Source organism: Macrotis lagotis, chromosome 6 (genome assembly GCF_037893015.1).
Source record: "Macrotis lagotis isolate mMagLag1 chromosome 6, bilby.v1.9.chrom.fasta, whole genome shotgun sequence".
Classification (NCBI taxonomy): Eukaryota; Metazoa; Chordata; class Mammalia; order Peramelemorphia; family Peramelidae; genus Macrotis; species Macrotis lagotis.
In genome coordinates, this window is record NC_133663.1 from 224,108,066 (window position 1) to 224,125,169 (window position 17,104).

Below are 17,104 nucleotides of genomic sequence, written 5' to 3' on the forward strand. Positions count from 1 at the left end.
TGCTGGCCGGACTGGCCGGCCGCGCGCCCCGGACCGCCGCCGCTGCCTCCTCCGCCTCCTCCTCCTCCTCCTCCTCCTCCAGCGGCCTCACAGCCCCTCCCCCTCCCTTCCTTTAATGTTGTGCCGCCGCCGCCGCAGCTCCTACCACATGGAAACAGAGAGAGGCGCCATTTTAGCCAATCAGAGCCCGGGGCTCCCGGGCCCGCGGCCACTAAGAGCCCCGCACCCGCACACGCACACCCTCGGACCCTCCTCCCGCCTGCAGCTCCACGCCGAACTCGGAGCGCACAGCCGCTGCCCCACTCCGGCGCCCCGGGGGCACCGCCACCCCTGCCGCCCGTCCCGGTTCCACCTGCGGCTCCTTCTCTCCTCTTTACCCCGGCCGACACCCCTCGAGAAAGGTAGCGGGGAGATGGGGGGAGATGAAGACGCTCCCATGAAGTTCATCCTCCCCACACCCCGAATGGGAGAGCCCTTATTCTCCGCCTCTCTTTCTGGGAAGGGTAGAGGATGCAGTTACCTGCGGACTGTAGTCCATCCCCTGCAGGCTTCGGGAGAGGCATAGCCCGCCCCACCTTGAGGAATTTTAGCAGGTGTCCTTCACGTATTTCCTCGATCTCTACACAGATGCGTATCCCCTGGGTCCTTCTTCCCACAGATGGCATTACAGATTATTGTTAATGAGAATCATCCTAAATCTTCCCATTTTTATAGTTTCTTACCAGTACCCAGAGGGGGACATAGTCTTTTTAAATAATTTTTCCTGGTCGAATCCTCATAACATGGAGAATGCAGTCAAGGTTAGAGAGTCCCATTCTGAAAGACAGAACAGAAGTGTGTGTGTGTGTGTGTGTGTGTTACAGGATTGGGCTAGACATTGAGAGGTACATTATTACAGTGACTCAACTCATAAAAATATAAAGCTGGCTGAGATACCAAAAATTATCTAGCTAAAAGTCCTGATTTTATGGAGGCTGAAATCAGTGGTGTTAAATGATTTGCCCTCCTTGAACAGACAGCTTAATGATAAACCTAAAACTAACCAGTGGACACCAATCCAGTGTCCTTTCCATTATACTGTACATTCTCCCTTCCTTTCCTGGAAAAATAAGACTATACTTTCCAAACATTTTCGGGAGGGAGCATGCAACCATCACCACAACCTTGGTAAATTCTATTTTTTTAAAAGAAAAGGAACCATTTCTATTTAAAAATAAAAACTAGTATATAAACGGGGCAGGGGGTGGATTTATCAAGACTGGCCATTGGAAAGTACTTGTGGATGGAGGACAGACTTGAGACATGAAGGCCTTACACACTTACTAGCTGTTTGGTCTTGGGTAAGTCAACTTGACCTCTATGTTCCTCAGTTTCTTCATCATATGCCCAGGTACTCATAATGAAGAACTGACATCTATGAAGGAGTTAGACTGCATGACCTTAATGTCCCTTTCAACTCTCTTTTTTGGGTTTTTCTTTTTTTGCAAGGAAATGGGATTAAGTGGCTTGCCCAAGGCCACACAGCTAGGTAATTATTAAGTGTCTGGGGCTGGATTTGAACTCAGGTACCCCTGACTCCAGGGCCAGTGCTCTATCATGCCACCTAGCTGCCCCTCAACTCAATCTATGATACAGTGAGTAGGATCCCTAACACTCCAAATGCATTATTACAATAGTGGAGGTTATTATCCATTGATGCTTGTTTGTCCCTATACTGTATAACACAGAACACAGTTGAACATAGAAACCTTCCTCTGTTTCTCCTGACATTAACATAATGTGAATGACTTCCAGCTAGTCACCTCTATACATCATCCATTCTGAGCTAGAACATCTTTAATACTACAGATATATAAGTGGAGTACACACTGATAAAGCTTAAGGGGGGTCTAGGCAGGAGGATCTACTGCTTATCAGAATTATTTTTCCCATGGGATAATAGCAAATCTTAACCTCTTCCTCATGCAGATTGAGCTAGTTTCTCTTTATAAGATTTTCAATAAATTCATCCAAACTGGGTTGGCTGAAGGGACTAAGTAATTTCCCATCTGTGTTTTTAAATTTTAAAATATTCCTCAAAGAAAGTAAATCATTAAATTAAATTATACAAAGTGGGGAGTTAGGGGAAGGTCTCTGACTCAAAATGAAAAGTTAAAGAATAACCATGCACAAGCCATTTGTCCCCATTTAAACTTTTCTTTAAGAAAAAGCAATTGCCAACTCACTTCAAGAAGGGGAATAAGTAAATACTTCAGGGATCTATTATTTCATTCCCACCACCAACCCAAATCTCAACTTTTCTATCACTTAGTAGATGAACTTCAATAGATGCCATGACTGGGGGGGAAAGTCATCATTTTGTTCCAACCTGATGCTAAGATATTCTAAACACAGTTTCTATAAGCTATTTCCTATAGAACAGTAGCACATTCTCACATGTGTATATATACCCTTAGTCTCTCTAGCAAGTCAGGGCTTACTCTCTACTGACACTGACTTTGAGAATCTTGGTGACCTCCTGGCCAAGATGATACATCATATTAGAATTTTATTACAAGATTTATTAAACAAATAAACACCCAGATATTGAAATACTTGTCTCTTTATTACAGCTGCTTAAAGAACAAAGAGGGAAGGAACTGGTGCCAGGTTTTCTTTGTCAAATTTTTATATACAAAGTACGTAGGGAATTGAATAGGGAATTTTTTTAAAGATTTTATTTATTTTGAATTTTACAGTTTTCCCTTAATCTTACTTCCCTCCCACCACCACCCCCAGAAGGCAATTTGCCAGTCTTTACATTCTTTCCATGGTATACTTTGATCCAAATTGAATGTGATGAGAGAGAAATCATATCCTTAAGGAAGAAACATAAAGTAAAACAGATAGCAAGATCAGACAATAAAATATCAGATTTTTTTTCTAAATTAAAGGTAATAGTCCTTGGTCTATGTTCAAACTCCATAGTTCTTTCTCTGGATACAGATGGTATTCTCCATTGCAGACAGCCCCAAATTGTCCCTGACTGTAGCACTGATGGAATGAGAAAATCTATCAAGGTTGATCATCACCCCCATGTTGCTGTTAGGGTGTACAGTGTTTTTCTGGTTCTGCTCATCTCATTCAGCATCAGTTCATATAAATCCCTGCAGGCTTCCCTGAATTCCCATCCCTCCTGGTTTCTAATAGAACAATAGTGTTCCATGACATACGTATACCCAGTTAGCTAAGCCATTCCCCAACTCAAGTACATTTATTTAATTTCCATTCTTTGCCACCACAAACAGAGCTGCTATGAATATTTTTGTACAAGTGATGTTTTTACCCTTTTTCATCATCTCTTCAGGGTATATAGACCCAGTAGTGGTATTGCTGGATCAAAGGGTATACACATTTTTGTTGCCCTTTGGGCATAGTTCCAGGCTATTCTCCAGAAAGGTTGGTTGAGTTTTACAGCTCCATCAATATTGTTCCAGATTTCCCACAACAAATAAGGAAAATTTCTGATCAACATGTTATTGTGCTTATAAATTGGTTAACCTTTGAAACCATCTCTCAAGGAAGAGTGGTGACAAGACTATTTGACCCATTCTGAACTCATTGTGAATCATGGGGAATAAACTGATTCTGGTGAGAAAAGTCACCACCCTCCTCCCTTTTCCCACTTTCTGCTGCTTATATAAGAAAATCTTTATCACACACTCCATCTTTGTTTTTTTTCTTTTGTGCATATCCCCCCAAATCCCAGGTACTTACCAACCACCACCTCCCTCCCTCAGTCCCAGAAATGACAGTAGATAGATTTATGTTCCTGGACCCCACTCTTTGACCTGGACCCTTTAGTTCTGGAAAGTCAGTGATTCAGAAGTTTTCAACAAAGAGTAACCATAGTCAAAGTGATGAGATTTCCAAAGTCTGAAATTTCTAGAGCCATAGTGAATATTCCTGAATCCTAGTTTCTTGGATAAAGGAAAAGGGAATTTCCTGGGCAGCAAGGTCCCAGAATGGAGCCTTCTAGTTCAAAAATGGAGAATTTATGGGCAGCAATACTTAGAATTGGCTCACTAGCAAGATCAAATTAAAGAATTCTGGAATCCAGCCTTTCACAAAGAAGAGTGTATAAGAAAAGCTTTACACTTTTAAAAGCATTTTCACTTGAGAGTATAATACATAATAGAAATGATATATAGGACTTCAAGATTTATGAAACTCCTTAAAACTTCTAAATTACTAAACAAAAAATAAGGAACCATTTTAAGTTCAAAAACTTGTTACAAAAAGGATAAAAGCTTATAAAACATTGGCCAGTGGCAAGTGTTAAAACAAGTTCCTGAGCAGTGAGTAACAAGCCAGTTGGACAGAGGACAGGATAGTATGTGGGACCCCTTAAGTCAAGGAGAAGCTGGGAAATCTAATTCATACAGATATCCTGGATTTTACCTTCTGATTTGTACCTAATGTTCCTATCTAATAGAAAGAAGCTTGGTTACTATCTAACATCCTCAAATACAATTCCCATCCTGGGAGAATTAAAAGTCTTCTGAGTAGTGCCATCAAGTTAGATGTCTAAATGGGGCTCTGGGGTAAAATCATGAGAATGTTGGAAATTTAACCCACCAGCAAAAGCAAATTTCTCCTACAAAAATACTTTTTTAGGTTTTGTTTTGGTTTGTTGTTTGGGGGGTTTTTTGCAAGGCAATGGAGTTAAATGGCTTGCCTGAGGCCACACAGCTAGGTAATTATGTGTCTGAGGTCGGATTTGAATTCAGGTACTAATGACTCCAGGGCCAGTGCTCTATCCACTGTGCCACCTAGCTGACCCAAAAATTCTTTTTAAAAATGATTACTATAGTAATCTACTGTTTGATAAACTCAAAAGACTCTAGTGTCTTGGATAAGAACTCATCATTTGACAAAAACTACTGGGAAAACTGGGAAAATAGTATGGTAGAAACTAGGGATAGACCAGTATCTCACAACCTATACCAAGATAAGACTGAAATGGGTACATGATTTAGACATAAAGGGAGATACTATAACCCAACTAGGAAAACAAAGAATAGTTTATCTGTCAAATCTATGGAAAGGGGAGGCGTTTATGAACAAAAAAGAGATAGAAAACATTATAAATTGCAAAATGGATAATTTTGACTATATTAAATTTGAAGGTTTTGCATAAATAAAATCAATATAAACAAGATTAAAAGTAATACAGAAAGTTGGGAAACAATTTTCACAGCTAGTGTTTCAGATAAAGGACTCATTTCAAAACTATATAGAGAACTGAGTCAAATTTATAAGAATACAAGTCATTCCCCAATTGATTAATGATCAAAGGATTCGAACAAGCAGTTTTCAGATGAGGAAATTAAAGCTATCTATAGTCATATGAAAAAATGCTCTAAATAATTATTGATTAGAGAAATGTAAAGTAAAACAATTCTGATGTACCACCTCAAACTATCAGATTGCTAAAATGACAGAAAAGGAAAATGATCAATGTTGGAGAGAATGTGGGAAAACTGAGACACTATAGTATACTGGAGGTGGAATAGTGAACTGATCCAGCCTTTCTGGAGAGCAATTTGAAATTATGCAATAAAACTGGGCATACTCTTTGATCCAGCAATACCACTACTAGTTCTGTTTCCCAAAGAGATCATAAAAAAGAGAAAATACCCACATGTACAAAAATATTTATAGCAGTTCTTTTTGTAGTAGCAAAGAATTGAAAACTGAGGAATCAATTGGGAACAAATATGAATGTTGAGTGCTATTGCTCTGTAAGAAATAAAGCCTGAAAAGACTTACATTATCTGATGCCAAAGAAAGTGAGGAAAACCAGAACATTATACACATTAACAGCAGCATTGGGTGATGTTCAACTATGATACATTTAGTACCTCTCAGTAGTTCAAGGGCAATTCTAAAAAGACTTGTGATAGAAAATGTCACCTGCAGCTATGGAGTCTGAATGCAGGGCAAAGCATACTATGTTCACTTTTTTTTTCCTTTCTTTCTCATGATTTTTTCCTTTTAGTTCTAATTCTTCTTTCACAACAAGACCAAAATGGAAATATGCTAAGCATAATTGTACATGCATAACTTATACCCCACTGTCATTGGGGAGGGGGAGGGAAGGGAGGGAGGTAGATAAATGTGAAACCCCAAAACTTATAAAAAGATGAATGTTGACAACTCTTTGCATGTAATTGGAAAAAATAAAATAATATTCTAAAAATATAATTATGAAATATTTTTAAAAATAAATAAATAGGGGCACCTAGATGGCGCAGTAGATAAAGTACCAGCCCTACAGTCAGGAGTACCTGAGTTCAGATTCGACCTCAGACACTTTAATAACTACCTAGCTGTGTGGCCTTGGGCAAGCCACTTAATCCCATTTCCTTGCAAAAAAAGAAAGCTAAAAAAAATATAAATAAACAAATAAATATACAATAAGACATAAATAACATTTAAAATTATTTAGCAAAATACCAATAAAACTATCAAAACATTATTTTCTAGAGCTATAAAAACTAATATCAAAATTCATCTGGAAAAACAGAAGATCAAAAATATCTAGGGAATATAATAAAAAATGCAAAAGAAAGCAGTCAAGCTATACAAGATCCCAAGCTGTATTATTAAGTGGTAATAATCAAAACAGCCTGATACTGGCTAAGAAAGAGGATGGTGGATCAGTGGAATAGATTAAATGCAAATTACATTAAAATAAATGATCATAGTAATCTGATAAATTCATAGATCCAAGCTTTTGAAACAAAAACTCATTATTTGAAAAAAACTGCTAAGAAAACTAGAAAACAGTATGGCAGAAACTAAATATAACAAGATAAGATCAAAATGTGTACATGATTTACTCATAAAAGGTGATACCATAAGAAATTAAAAGAGCATGAATTAATTTATGTCATATCTTTGGATAAAGTAAGAATTTAGGACCAAAGAATATAGAGAGAGAATTACAAAATGTAAAATAGATAATTTTGATTATATAAAGTTTAAAAGCATTTACACAAACAAAACCAAGGCAACCAAAGATATAAAGAAAGCAGAAAATGGAAGGGGGAGGGGTGGGATTTTGTTGCAAGTATCTCTGATAAAGGCTTTATTTCTCAAATATATAGAGAACTGGGTCAATTTCATAAAAATACATTCCCCAATTGATAAATGATCAAAGGAGATGAACACCCAGTTTTCAGACAAAGAAATCAAAGTTATCTATAGTCAATAAAAAATGTTCTAAATCACTATTAATCAGAAAAGTGCAAATTAAAACAACCTTAAGGGGCAGCCAGGTGGTGCAGTGGATAAAGCACCTACCCTGGAGTCAGGAGTACCTGAGTTCAAATCTGACCTCACACACATAATAATTACCTAGCTGTATGGCCTTGGGCAAGCCACTTAACCCCATTGCCTTGCAAAAAACCTAAAAAAAAATTAAAAAAACAATATTGAGGTATCACTTCACTCCTATCAGAGTGGCTAATATGACAAAAAAATGAAGATATTGAATATTGGAAGGGATATGGAAAAACTGGGGCACTAATGCATTGTTGGTGGAGTTAAGAACTGATCAAACCATTCTGGAGAATAATTTGGACCTATGCTCAAAGGGTTATAAAAGAATGCATACCCATGGTCCAATGTAAATTGTTGGGTCTAAATCCCAGAGACATACAAAAAAAAAAAAAAGAGGAAAGAACCTATTTGTACAAAAATATTTATAGCATCTCTTTTTGTGGTTGCTAAGAATGAGAAATTGAAGGAATGCTCATCAATTGGGGAATGGCTAAACAAGTTATATATGTTTGTAATGGAAATATTATCTTTTTTATATTATTAAAGATTATATTTATTTTTGAGTTTTACAATCTTTCCCCAATCTTACTTCTCTCCCCCCACCCCACCCCCACAGAAAGCAATCTGTCAGTCTTTACTTTGTTTCCATGTTGTACATTGATCCAAATTGAGTGTGATGAGAGAGAAATCATATCCTTAAGGAAGAAACAAAAAATATAAGAGATAACAAGATCAGACAATAAGATATCTGCTTTTCTTCCTAAAGGGAATAGTCCTTGAACTTTGTTCAATCTCAATGGTTCTTTATCTGGATACAGATAGTATTCTCCATTGCAGACAGTTCAAAATTGTTGCTGTTAGGGTGTACAGTATTTTTCTGGTTCTGCTCATCTCGCTCAGCATCAGTTCATGCAAATCCCTCCAGGCTTATCTGAATTTCCATCCCTCCTCATTTCTAATAGAACAATAGTGTTCCACGACATGCATATACCCAAGACAATCTCAAAGGACAAATGATGAAGCATAATATTCACCTCTAGATAAAGAACTGATACTGACTGAATACAGAATGAAACATACCATTTTTCACTTTCATTTTTTCTTTCATATGAGTCTTCTTGTACAAAATTATTAATATGGAAATGTTTTACATATTTGCACATGTATAAGCTACATTAGATTGCTTACCATCTCAGAGGAGAACAGGGGAGGGAGGGATAGAATTTGAAACTCAAAACTTTAAATAAAAATGTTTTAAATTTTTTAAAAAATTTACTCAGTGCATACAGTGCTGGGTCTGGAGTCAGGAAGATCTGAGTTCAAATCCTACCTCAGACACTTACTAGCTGTATAAGCCTTGGCAAGTCACTTAACCTCTATTTGCCTTAATCCATTGGAGAAGGAATTGGCAAATTGCTTCAGTATCTTTGCCAAGAAACCCCATGGACAATATTGCATGCTATGGTTCATATGGTCATGAAGAATTACATACAATTCAACAATAATAAATAATTTTTAACCAACTAACTAATCCAATTATTTGTAGAGTAGGTAGAGATCATTTTTTAAATTTTAGAAAGGTTTTATTTACTTTGAGTTTTTACAGTTTTCCCCCCAATCTTGCTTCCCTCCCCCACCCCTACAGAAGGCAGTTTGTTAGTCTTTACATCATTCCCATAGTATGCATTGATCTAAGTTGAATGTGATGAGAGATCATATCTTTAAGGAAGAAACATATAGCATGAGATCATTTTAAGACATGTATGGAGAGTTAGAAATAAACTATATTTTAGTTCTAGTTTAAAATTGCCTAAAATTGCCTGGTTAGGCGCACTAAATACTGGTGCCTAGTTGCAAGTACTGTACCAGAAATTAAAAACAATCCTAAAATCAGAGTGTTCTGTGCAATGGATTACAATAAAAAAAATGATTGAGAAAAGATTTATTTAGTCCCTACTATGTTTAAAAGTTTGAAAAGAGGGGCAGGTAAGTAGTACAGTGGATAGAGCATTGGCCCTTCTGTCGAAGGACCTGAGTTCAAATTTGGACTCAAGCACTTAATAATTACTTAGCTGTATGACCTTGGTCAAGTCACTTAACCCCATTGCCTTGAAAAACAAAACAAAAAAACTTTAAAAAATTTTGCAAAAGTTATGAAGGGACAGCTAGGTGGCATTGTGGATAAAGCACTGGCCTTGGAGTCAGGAGTACCTGGGTTCAAATCCAGTCTCAGACACTTAATAATTACCTAGCTGTGTGGCCTTGGGCAAGCCACTTAACCCCATTTGCCTTGCAAAAACATAAAAAAAAAGTTATGAAGATAAATGAGAGATGACTTGACATCCACATTGATCTTTCTCTTCTCTAACTCCCTTTTCTGAACTCTCACAGTATTCCTTTATACCTCCTTTCTTCCTCTTTCACATTTTACCTTTACTAAAATTGCTTGCTGTGTTTCTTATGTACCTTACTAGAGTATAAACTCCTTAAATATAAACGTCCTATTTTATCATTCTTTGGAATTCTATTACATTAATTTAAATCATATTCATTTTTTTGTATCTGGTATATTTTTAGAGGCAAAGTTTTTGAGGATATAAATTATGCTTCTCTTCATCTGTTTATCCCTAGCACATAGTAGAAATTAAGTGAATGTCTGTCAAATTGAATTGAGTTGAATACTTGCAAGGAGTTATATTCATGTTGCCATGAATACATTTTTTTTTCACTTAAAATTTTACTAGATTCCAGATTTGCTTTTTCATTTCCTATGAAGTCCTTCTTCCTACTGCCAATAGGGTCATACAATTTTAAGGGGAAAGGAGGTCGAAAATTATGAAAAAGAAAAAAAACTTTCCAAAAATAGAATTGGATTTTCTACTTTTCTCCGAGTCTCATAGCACATAAGGAAAATATGGGTTTTTTGGCTTTTATCTTTCTTTAGTCTTTTATACATACAGTGAAGAAAGGACATGAAGTTAATTATCAGTTATCTGAAAAACCAAGGAAACATTTTAACAATATTACTTGTAGTGACCAGTAGCTTCCTTTTATGTGTTACCCTGTCCACTTTCTTTTTTTCCCTTTCAGATGAAAAAAAGTATCTTACCTTCCTTTCCTTCCTAAATCTTTAGAATGACACCACACAATTGATATATATATATATATATATATATATATATATATATATATATATATATATATATATATATATATATTTTAAAACAAGTTCCCAAATATCAGGTTAAAAACCTCAGGTGCTAGACTATCTTCTCAGGTATATAGTAAAAGACATTCTCATTTATGTAAAGATTAGACTAGATTTCTTCCAATTTTTAAATGCTATGAATTGAATAAAATTCAGTTCATCTAAATTGAATTAACTCTCAGATGTTTATTATACATTCAACTCCCTCCTGACAGCAATGGCAAGTGCAACATTTTCTGTGATGGAGAAGTATTACGCCTGCCCTCCCCCTTTTTCTTTCTGTTCTGGAAATCAATCAACAATAATTTACTCAGCATCAAATATTTATTGAGCACTTACTCTGATAAAGACTGTTATGACTATGCACAGTACAGAAATATAAAATTCAGTCTTTTACTTCAAAGGATTCACAATCTCCCACGAAAGACATAATTAAAACACCCCTCAAAAATTTTAGTATAAATCTGTGTATCAAGTGCCTCAGTGGGTATCACACTGCAGCTATTGGGAGAGTTCAGAAGAGATAAAGAGCAATGAGAATTAAAGTGATGAAGGAAAATGGAAAAACTTCTTGGAAAAGGTAGGATTCAAGCTAGATTTTGAAGCCTAGGGAAAGACAAAGAAAAGGAAGAACTTGATCAAAAGCACAGAGGTGGAAACAAGCAAAGTCAAAGTTCATGAGTTAAGGACAAATAAAAGGGAGGGTAAGACGTTATTAGATATTAGGCACTGTACTATGTGCTTTGTATAATTATTGTCTCATTTATCCTCGTGACAAATCTAAGAGACAAATGTTATTATAATCTCTATTTTTACAATTAAGGAAACTGAGGCAGAGAGGTGAATTGCCATGTTAAAGTTACAATTATCTAGAAAGTATCTGAGAATGGATTAAAACTCTGAATGAAGGGCATATTTTGATGAATATGAGAAGTAAGCCTCCATTTATCAGGATTTGGAGGGTCAGATTATAAAGGCCCTAAAAGCTGGGCAAAAGAGAATATAAAATTGAGGCATTAGAATCAGTCAGTTGATAACAATAGTAAATAAAGATCAAAGAAATTGAACCTTTCTTTATCTTTATCATATTACAATTTTTATTATAGTTGTTCAGGTTTAAATCAATTTCCACATTAGATTGCAAGCCTTCAGAAGATAATGGATAGTACTAATAGCTTACATTTATAAAACAATTTGAGATTTTCAAAAAACTTTTTACCCAATGGCTCTCTAGTCAGTGAGTGTCTCACCCATTTTGCCAACTGAGACTCAGAGAGGTTGTGACTTCCCTGGGATCATATCCAGCAAATGACAGAGCTTAAAGATACCTCTGACTCAATGACAGGTTCTTCCATGACCTTGTTTCTAAAGATCTGCACAGCATTTCAAATATGATACATATTTATAAAATTGAACAATTTTCTTTAAAACTTTCAAGACAAAAAGGCATTTTCAAGATAAGAAGAAGAATTTCTTTTCAATTTACATAACACTGACTTTGAGTTAAAATGGTGGCAAGAAAGATAATAGAAATACCCAGTTTGATTAAAAAGGAGACTGAGGAAAACTAAGATATCAATATCAAAAATGAAAAAGAGAATTCATAAGAAATGAAGAAGAAATAAAGGATAATATTAAATATTATTTATGTCCAATTACATACCTAGAAAATTGACAAGTCAAATTAACAAATATTTATTCCACAAAAATACTAAGATTAGCAGAATAAGAAATAGAAATTTTAAATGCCCCAATCTTAGAAAATAAATCAAATAAGCCATAAATGAATTTTGAAAGAAAAAAAATCCATGGGTCAAGTGGATTTACAAGTGAATTCCATTAAACATTGACTTTAACAACTTGTTCTAATAACACATATTTGTAAAAGTAGAAAAAGAAGAGATATTATCAAATTATATCTATGATACATGTGTGATTTTGATGCCTTAAACAAGGAGAAACAAAGCAGACAGAGAGAAAACTAAACATCAATATCCCTACATAATATAAATGCAAAAATATTGAATAAAATATTAATAAAAAGGCTATAGCAATATGTTAAAAAGATTATCTACCATTTGAATTTATACCAGCAATTCAACATTAGGAAAATATCAAAATAAAACTATATTAATAGTAAAAAATAAAATCTCATATTTTTGTTAATAAATGCATAAAGTTTTTGACAATGTAACAACCATTGTTGTTTAAAAACATCAAAAATCATAGAGATAAATGGACCCTTCCTTAATATGATAACATGATATTTATCTAAACTAAAGCCAGAATTGTATGTAATAGAGAAAGGCTATACATCTTTCAGTATAATTGAAGTAAAGATAGGATATCCATTATCACAACTATGATTTGACATAATCCAAAAGGGACTAAGCAAAGGCAAAGAGGAAAAAAAATCTCCTTTTTCAGATATGACAGTCTGACCAAAGAACCTTATAAATTCTATTAAAATTATTTGAAACTATTGATAACATTAGGAAAGTAGCAAAGTACCAAGCAATGCCACTACTAGATCTGATCTATATTCCAAAAATGATAAAAATCTATAGGATAAAGATAAAAGGATAAAGATCTATATAAAAAAGCAAAAAGACATAAAAAGAGATTTTATTCAAAATAATTAAAGAAAATATAAAATACTTGGAAGTCTACCTATCACACGGGATATATATAAATAAAATGCCAAACACTTAATAGAAATAATGATAGTTATTATTTTCTTTCTTTTTTATTTAGCATTTGATTTTCCCTAGTTACATGAAAAACAATTTTAACATTCATTTTTAATATTTAGAATTCCAAATACTCTCCCTTCCTTCTTCCCCAGGTGCTTCCCCCGCCTCACAATTGAGAAGGCAATCAATTCGATATATATATATATATATATATATACATGTATATATATGTAGTCACATAAAACATTTTCACAATAGTCAAGTAGTGATAGAAAATTAGACAAAAAAAATCCTCTAGAAAAAAAAGTTTAAAAAGTATGTTCATACCTGGGTTCAAATCTGGTCTCAGACATTTAATAATTACCTAGCTGTGTGGCCTTGGGCAAGCCACTTTAACCCCATTTGCCTTGCAAAAACCTAAAAAAAAAAAAAAAAGTATGTACAATCTGTATTCAGCCACCATCAGTTCTTTCTCTCTGAGAATGGATAGCATTTTTTATCAGAAGTTCTTCATAGTTGACTTAGATCATTGTATCGCTGACAGTAGCTAAGTCATTCACAGCTAATCATCTTACATTACCATTGTTACTTTGTACTCAGTACATTTCAATTTGTACCATATCATATAAGTCTTTCCAAGTTTTCTGAGAGTATACTGCTCATCATTTCTTAAAGCAGAATAGTATTCCATCATAATAACATAACATAATTTGCTCAGTCATTCCCCTATTGATGGACATTCCCTCAATTTCCAATAATTTGGGATCAGAAAAGAGCTACTATAAATATTTTTATACAAATAAGTTCTTTTACTCATGGTTTTTTAAATCCCTTTTGGAATACAGACCTAGTAGTAGTATTACTAGACAAAAGGGTATATGCATGGTTTTATAGTCCTTAGAGCAAAGTTCCAAATTACTCTTCATAATAGTTGAATCAGTTCACAACTCCAATAATAGTGCATTAATTTCTCATTTTTCTCAAATCCCCTCCAACATTTGTTATTTTCCTTTTCTGTCTTGTTAGCAAATGTAATAGGTATGAGGTAGTACCTCAGAATTGTTTTAATTTGCCTTTCTCCAGTCAATAGTGGATTAGAGCATTTTTATATGACTATAGATAGCTTTGATTACATCATCTGAGAACTGTTCATATCTTTTGGTCATTTATCAATTGAGAAATGGCTGTTATTTTTATAAATTTGACTCAGTTTTCCATATGTCTGAAAAATAAGATCTTGCTTTTAAATTTTTTTAGTTTCTATTGCTAACTGTGTTTCTCTCCAGCCTAATCCCCCATCTATTGTATTCTCTTTCTCCTTTCACCCTCTCTCTTTTCAAAGTGTTTTGCTTCTGACTACCTTCTTCCCCATTCTCCTCCAGATTCTTTTACCACCTCACATTCCCTGTAGGATAAGATAGATTAATCCTTTTTGAGCCAATTCGTGAGAATAAGGTTTGCTCACTGTCATTCACCTCCCCCCTCTCTCCCTCCACAAGATTTTTGTTTCTTTTATATAAGATAATTTATTCCATTCTACCTTTACCTTTACCTTTTCCCTAGTAATTCCTCTCACATCCCTTATTTTTTTATATCATCCCTTCAAATTCATCTCACACCTGTGCAATCTGCTTTTACATGCTTCTTCTAACTCTCCTGATATTGAGAAAGTGCTTATGAGTTACCAGTATCATTTTCCCAGATAAGAATATAAACAATTTCACTTTAATAAGTTCCTTATGATTTCCCTTTCCTGCTTACCTCTTTATTCTTCTCTTGAGTCTTGTATTTGAAGATCAAATTTTCTCTTAAGCTCTGACTTTTTCATTAGGAAAGTTTGAAAATTCCCTATTTCATTAAATGACCATCTTTTCCCCTAAAAGATTATGCTCAATTTTGCTATGTAGTTGATCCTTGGTTGTAATTCAAGTTCTTTCACTTTTCAGAATATTGTATTCTAAGCTCTCTGATCCTTCAATGTAGAAGCTTCTATATCTTGTGACTCCACAATAATACTTGAATTGTTTCTTTCTAACTGCTTCAATATTTTCTCCTTGATCTGGGAGCTTTGGAATTTAGCTATAATATTTCCAGGAGTCTTCATTTTAAGATCTCTTTCAGGAAGTGATTGGTGGTTTCTTTCAATTTCTAGTTTACTCTCTGGTTCTAGAGTATTAGAGCACTTTTCCCTGATAGTTTTTTGAGAGATGACACCTAGGTTCTTTTTTTTTATCATGGCTTTCAGGAGTCTTAAGAATTTTTAAATTATCTCTTCTGGATCTATTTTCCAGATCAGTTGATTTTCCAGTGAAATATTTCACATTACTTTCTGTTTTTTCATTCTTCTGATTTTGTTTTGTTGTTTCTTGATTTCTCATAATGTCATTAGCTTCCTTTTGTTCAATTCTGATTTTTAAGGAATTATTTTCTTCAGTCTTTTCTTCCCTTCTATACTCAGTTCAAATCCCACCATCTGGAAGAGCCTTTCCTAATGTTCCTCAATGTTAGTCCCTTCTCTCTAAGATTAATTTCCATTTACACTGTATGTCTCTTGTATATGCATGTTGCTGTTTGCATATTATATTTTTTTCATAAAATGTGAGCTCCTTGAAGACAGGAATCATATTTGCCTTATTATGTCTTTAGTACTTATTACAATGCCTCATATAGTGAATATTTAATAAATATTTTCTCTTGATTATAGTGGGTTCTCAAAAGAAGAAAAGTCAAAAATCAACAATCTAAAAAAGTTTCAAATCACTTAATTAATTTAAATTACATTTATATGTGATTGTTAAACATCTTCCAAGTTATAATTATTTCATTAAAGTTTTATTCACATTCAATACAATTTATGATAAAGAAATTTACTATGAAGTGATTGAGATAATTATAAATGCACGAAGTCCTGCTAAATTAATTCTTTTAATTCTTTTGGGGGGGAGTGAGGCAATTGGGGTTAAGTGATTTGTGTAGGGTCACAAAATTAGTAAGTGTCTGAGGCCAAATTTGAACTTAGATCCTCCTGACTCTAGGGCTGTTATCCAATATGACACCTAGCTGCCCCATTTCTTTTAATTCTTACAGAATGTCCCACACAAAATATGTATAATTATTTTCTAATTGGAGTTTTATAATTTAATATTTAAAGTTTTCATAATTATAGTCAGAATAAAAAATTATATTTTACCATAATAATTGCATATAATACAAAGTTTAATTTAGAGCTTTTGGAGGCAAAAGTTATCATTGTCTTTTATATACATAATAAATCTAAAAGAATATTATGAGTAGTATGTGAACCTGGGAATTCACAATATTTTTATGTTGGTGTTGAAAAAGGTTCAAAGAGAAAAAAACATTGGAAACCATTATACTAAGCTAGAGCTGCTGCTCCATGAGCTTTACACACTTTGCCCAGACTTCTATATGATAAAAGCTGGCATTTATATAGAACTTACTATGTGCCAGGTCCTTTGTGATCTCATTTAATCCTCACAAAAACCCTCATAGATGTTATTATTATTATTATTATTATTATTATTATTATTATTATTATTATAATTTTACAAAGAAGGAAACTAAAGCAGACAGAAGTTAAGTTACTTGCCCAGGGTCACACCTCTAATAAGTATCTAAGGTTGGATTTGAACTCTGATCTTCCTAGCTCCAGCTGCAACATTATGAACTGTGATAGCTAGTTGACCCAGCATTCACATTACCATATTTTGTACTATATTTAACTTTTGTAACATATTTAACTTTTGTACATTTTACAATCATTATTAAATTATAAGTTACATGAAGGCAAAATCTATATTAGTTTTCATTTATATCTTCAGGCACCTAGGTCTTTGATATATGTTTATTACTTTTG

The 17,104-nt window shown here is 34.2% G+C and overlaps 2 protein-coding genes across 3 annotated transcripts in view; one reads left to right on the top strand and one right to left on the bottom strand.

The window, feature by feature from the left end:
• REPS2 (RALBP1 associated Eps domain containing 2) overlaps positions 1-796 on the bottom strand; it is a 260,871-nt gene extending 260,075 nt beyond the window's left edge. Inside the window, exon 1 of one of the 2 annotated variants that reach the window (XM_074192356.1) lies at positions 521-796. In XM_074192356.1, coding sequence (XP_074048457.1) covers positions 521-538 — 18 coding nt within the window. In that variant the 5' untranslated portion in view covers positions 539-796. The remainder of the gene's footprint in view (positions 1-520) is intronic. The other variant, XM_074192357.1, reaches the window with a different exon arrangement.
• The window catches only part of RBBP7 (RB binding protein 7, chromatin remodeling factor), a 135,373-nt gene continuing 118,597 nt past the window's right edge, over positions 329-17,104 (top strand). The window contains exon 1 of the mRNA XM_074192362.1: positions 329-401. The gene's annotated coding sequence lies outside the window, so the exon portion shown is untranslated. The remainder of the gene's footprint in view (positions 402-17,104) is intronic.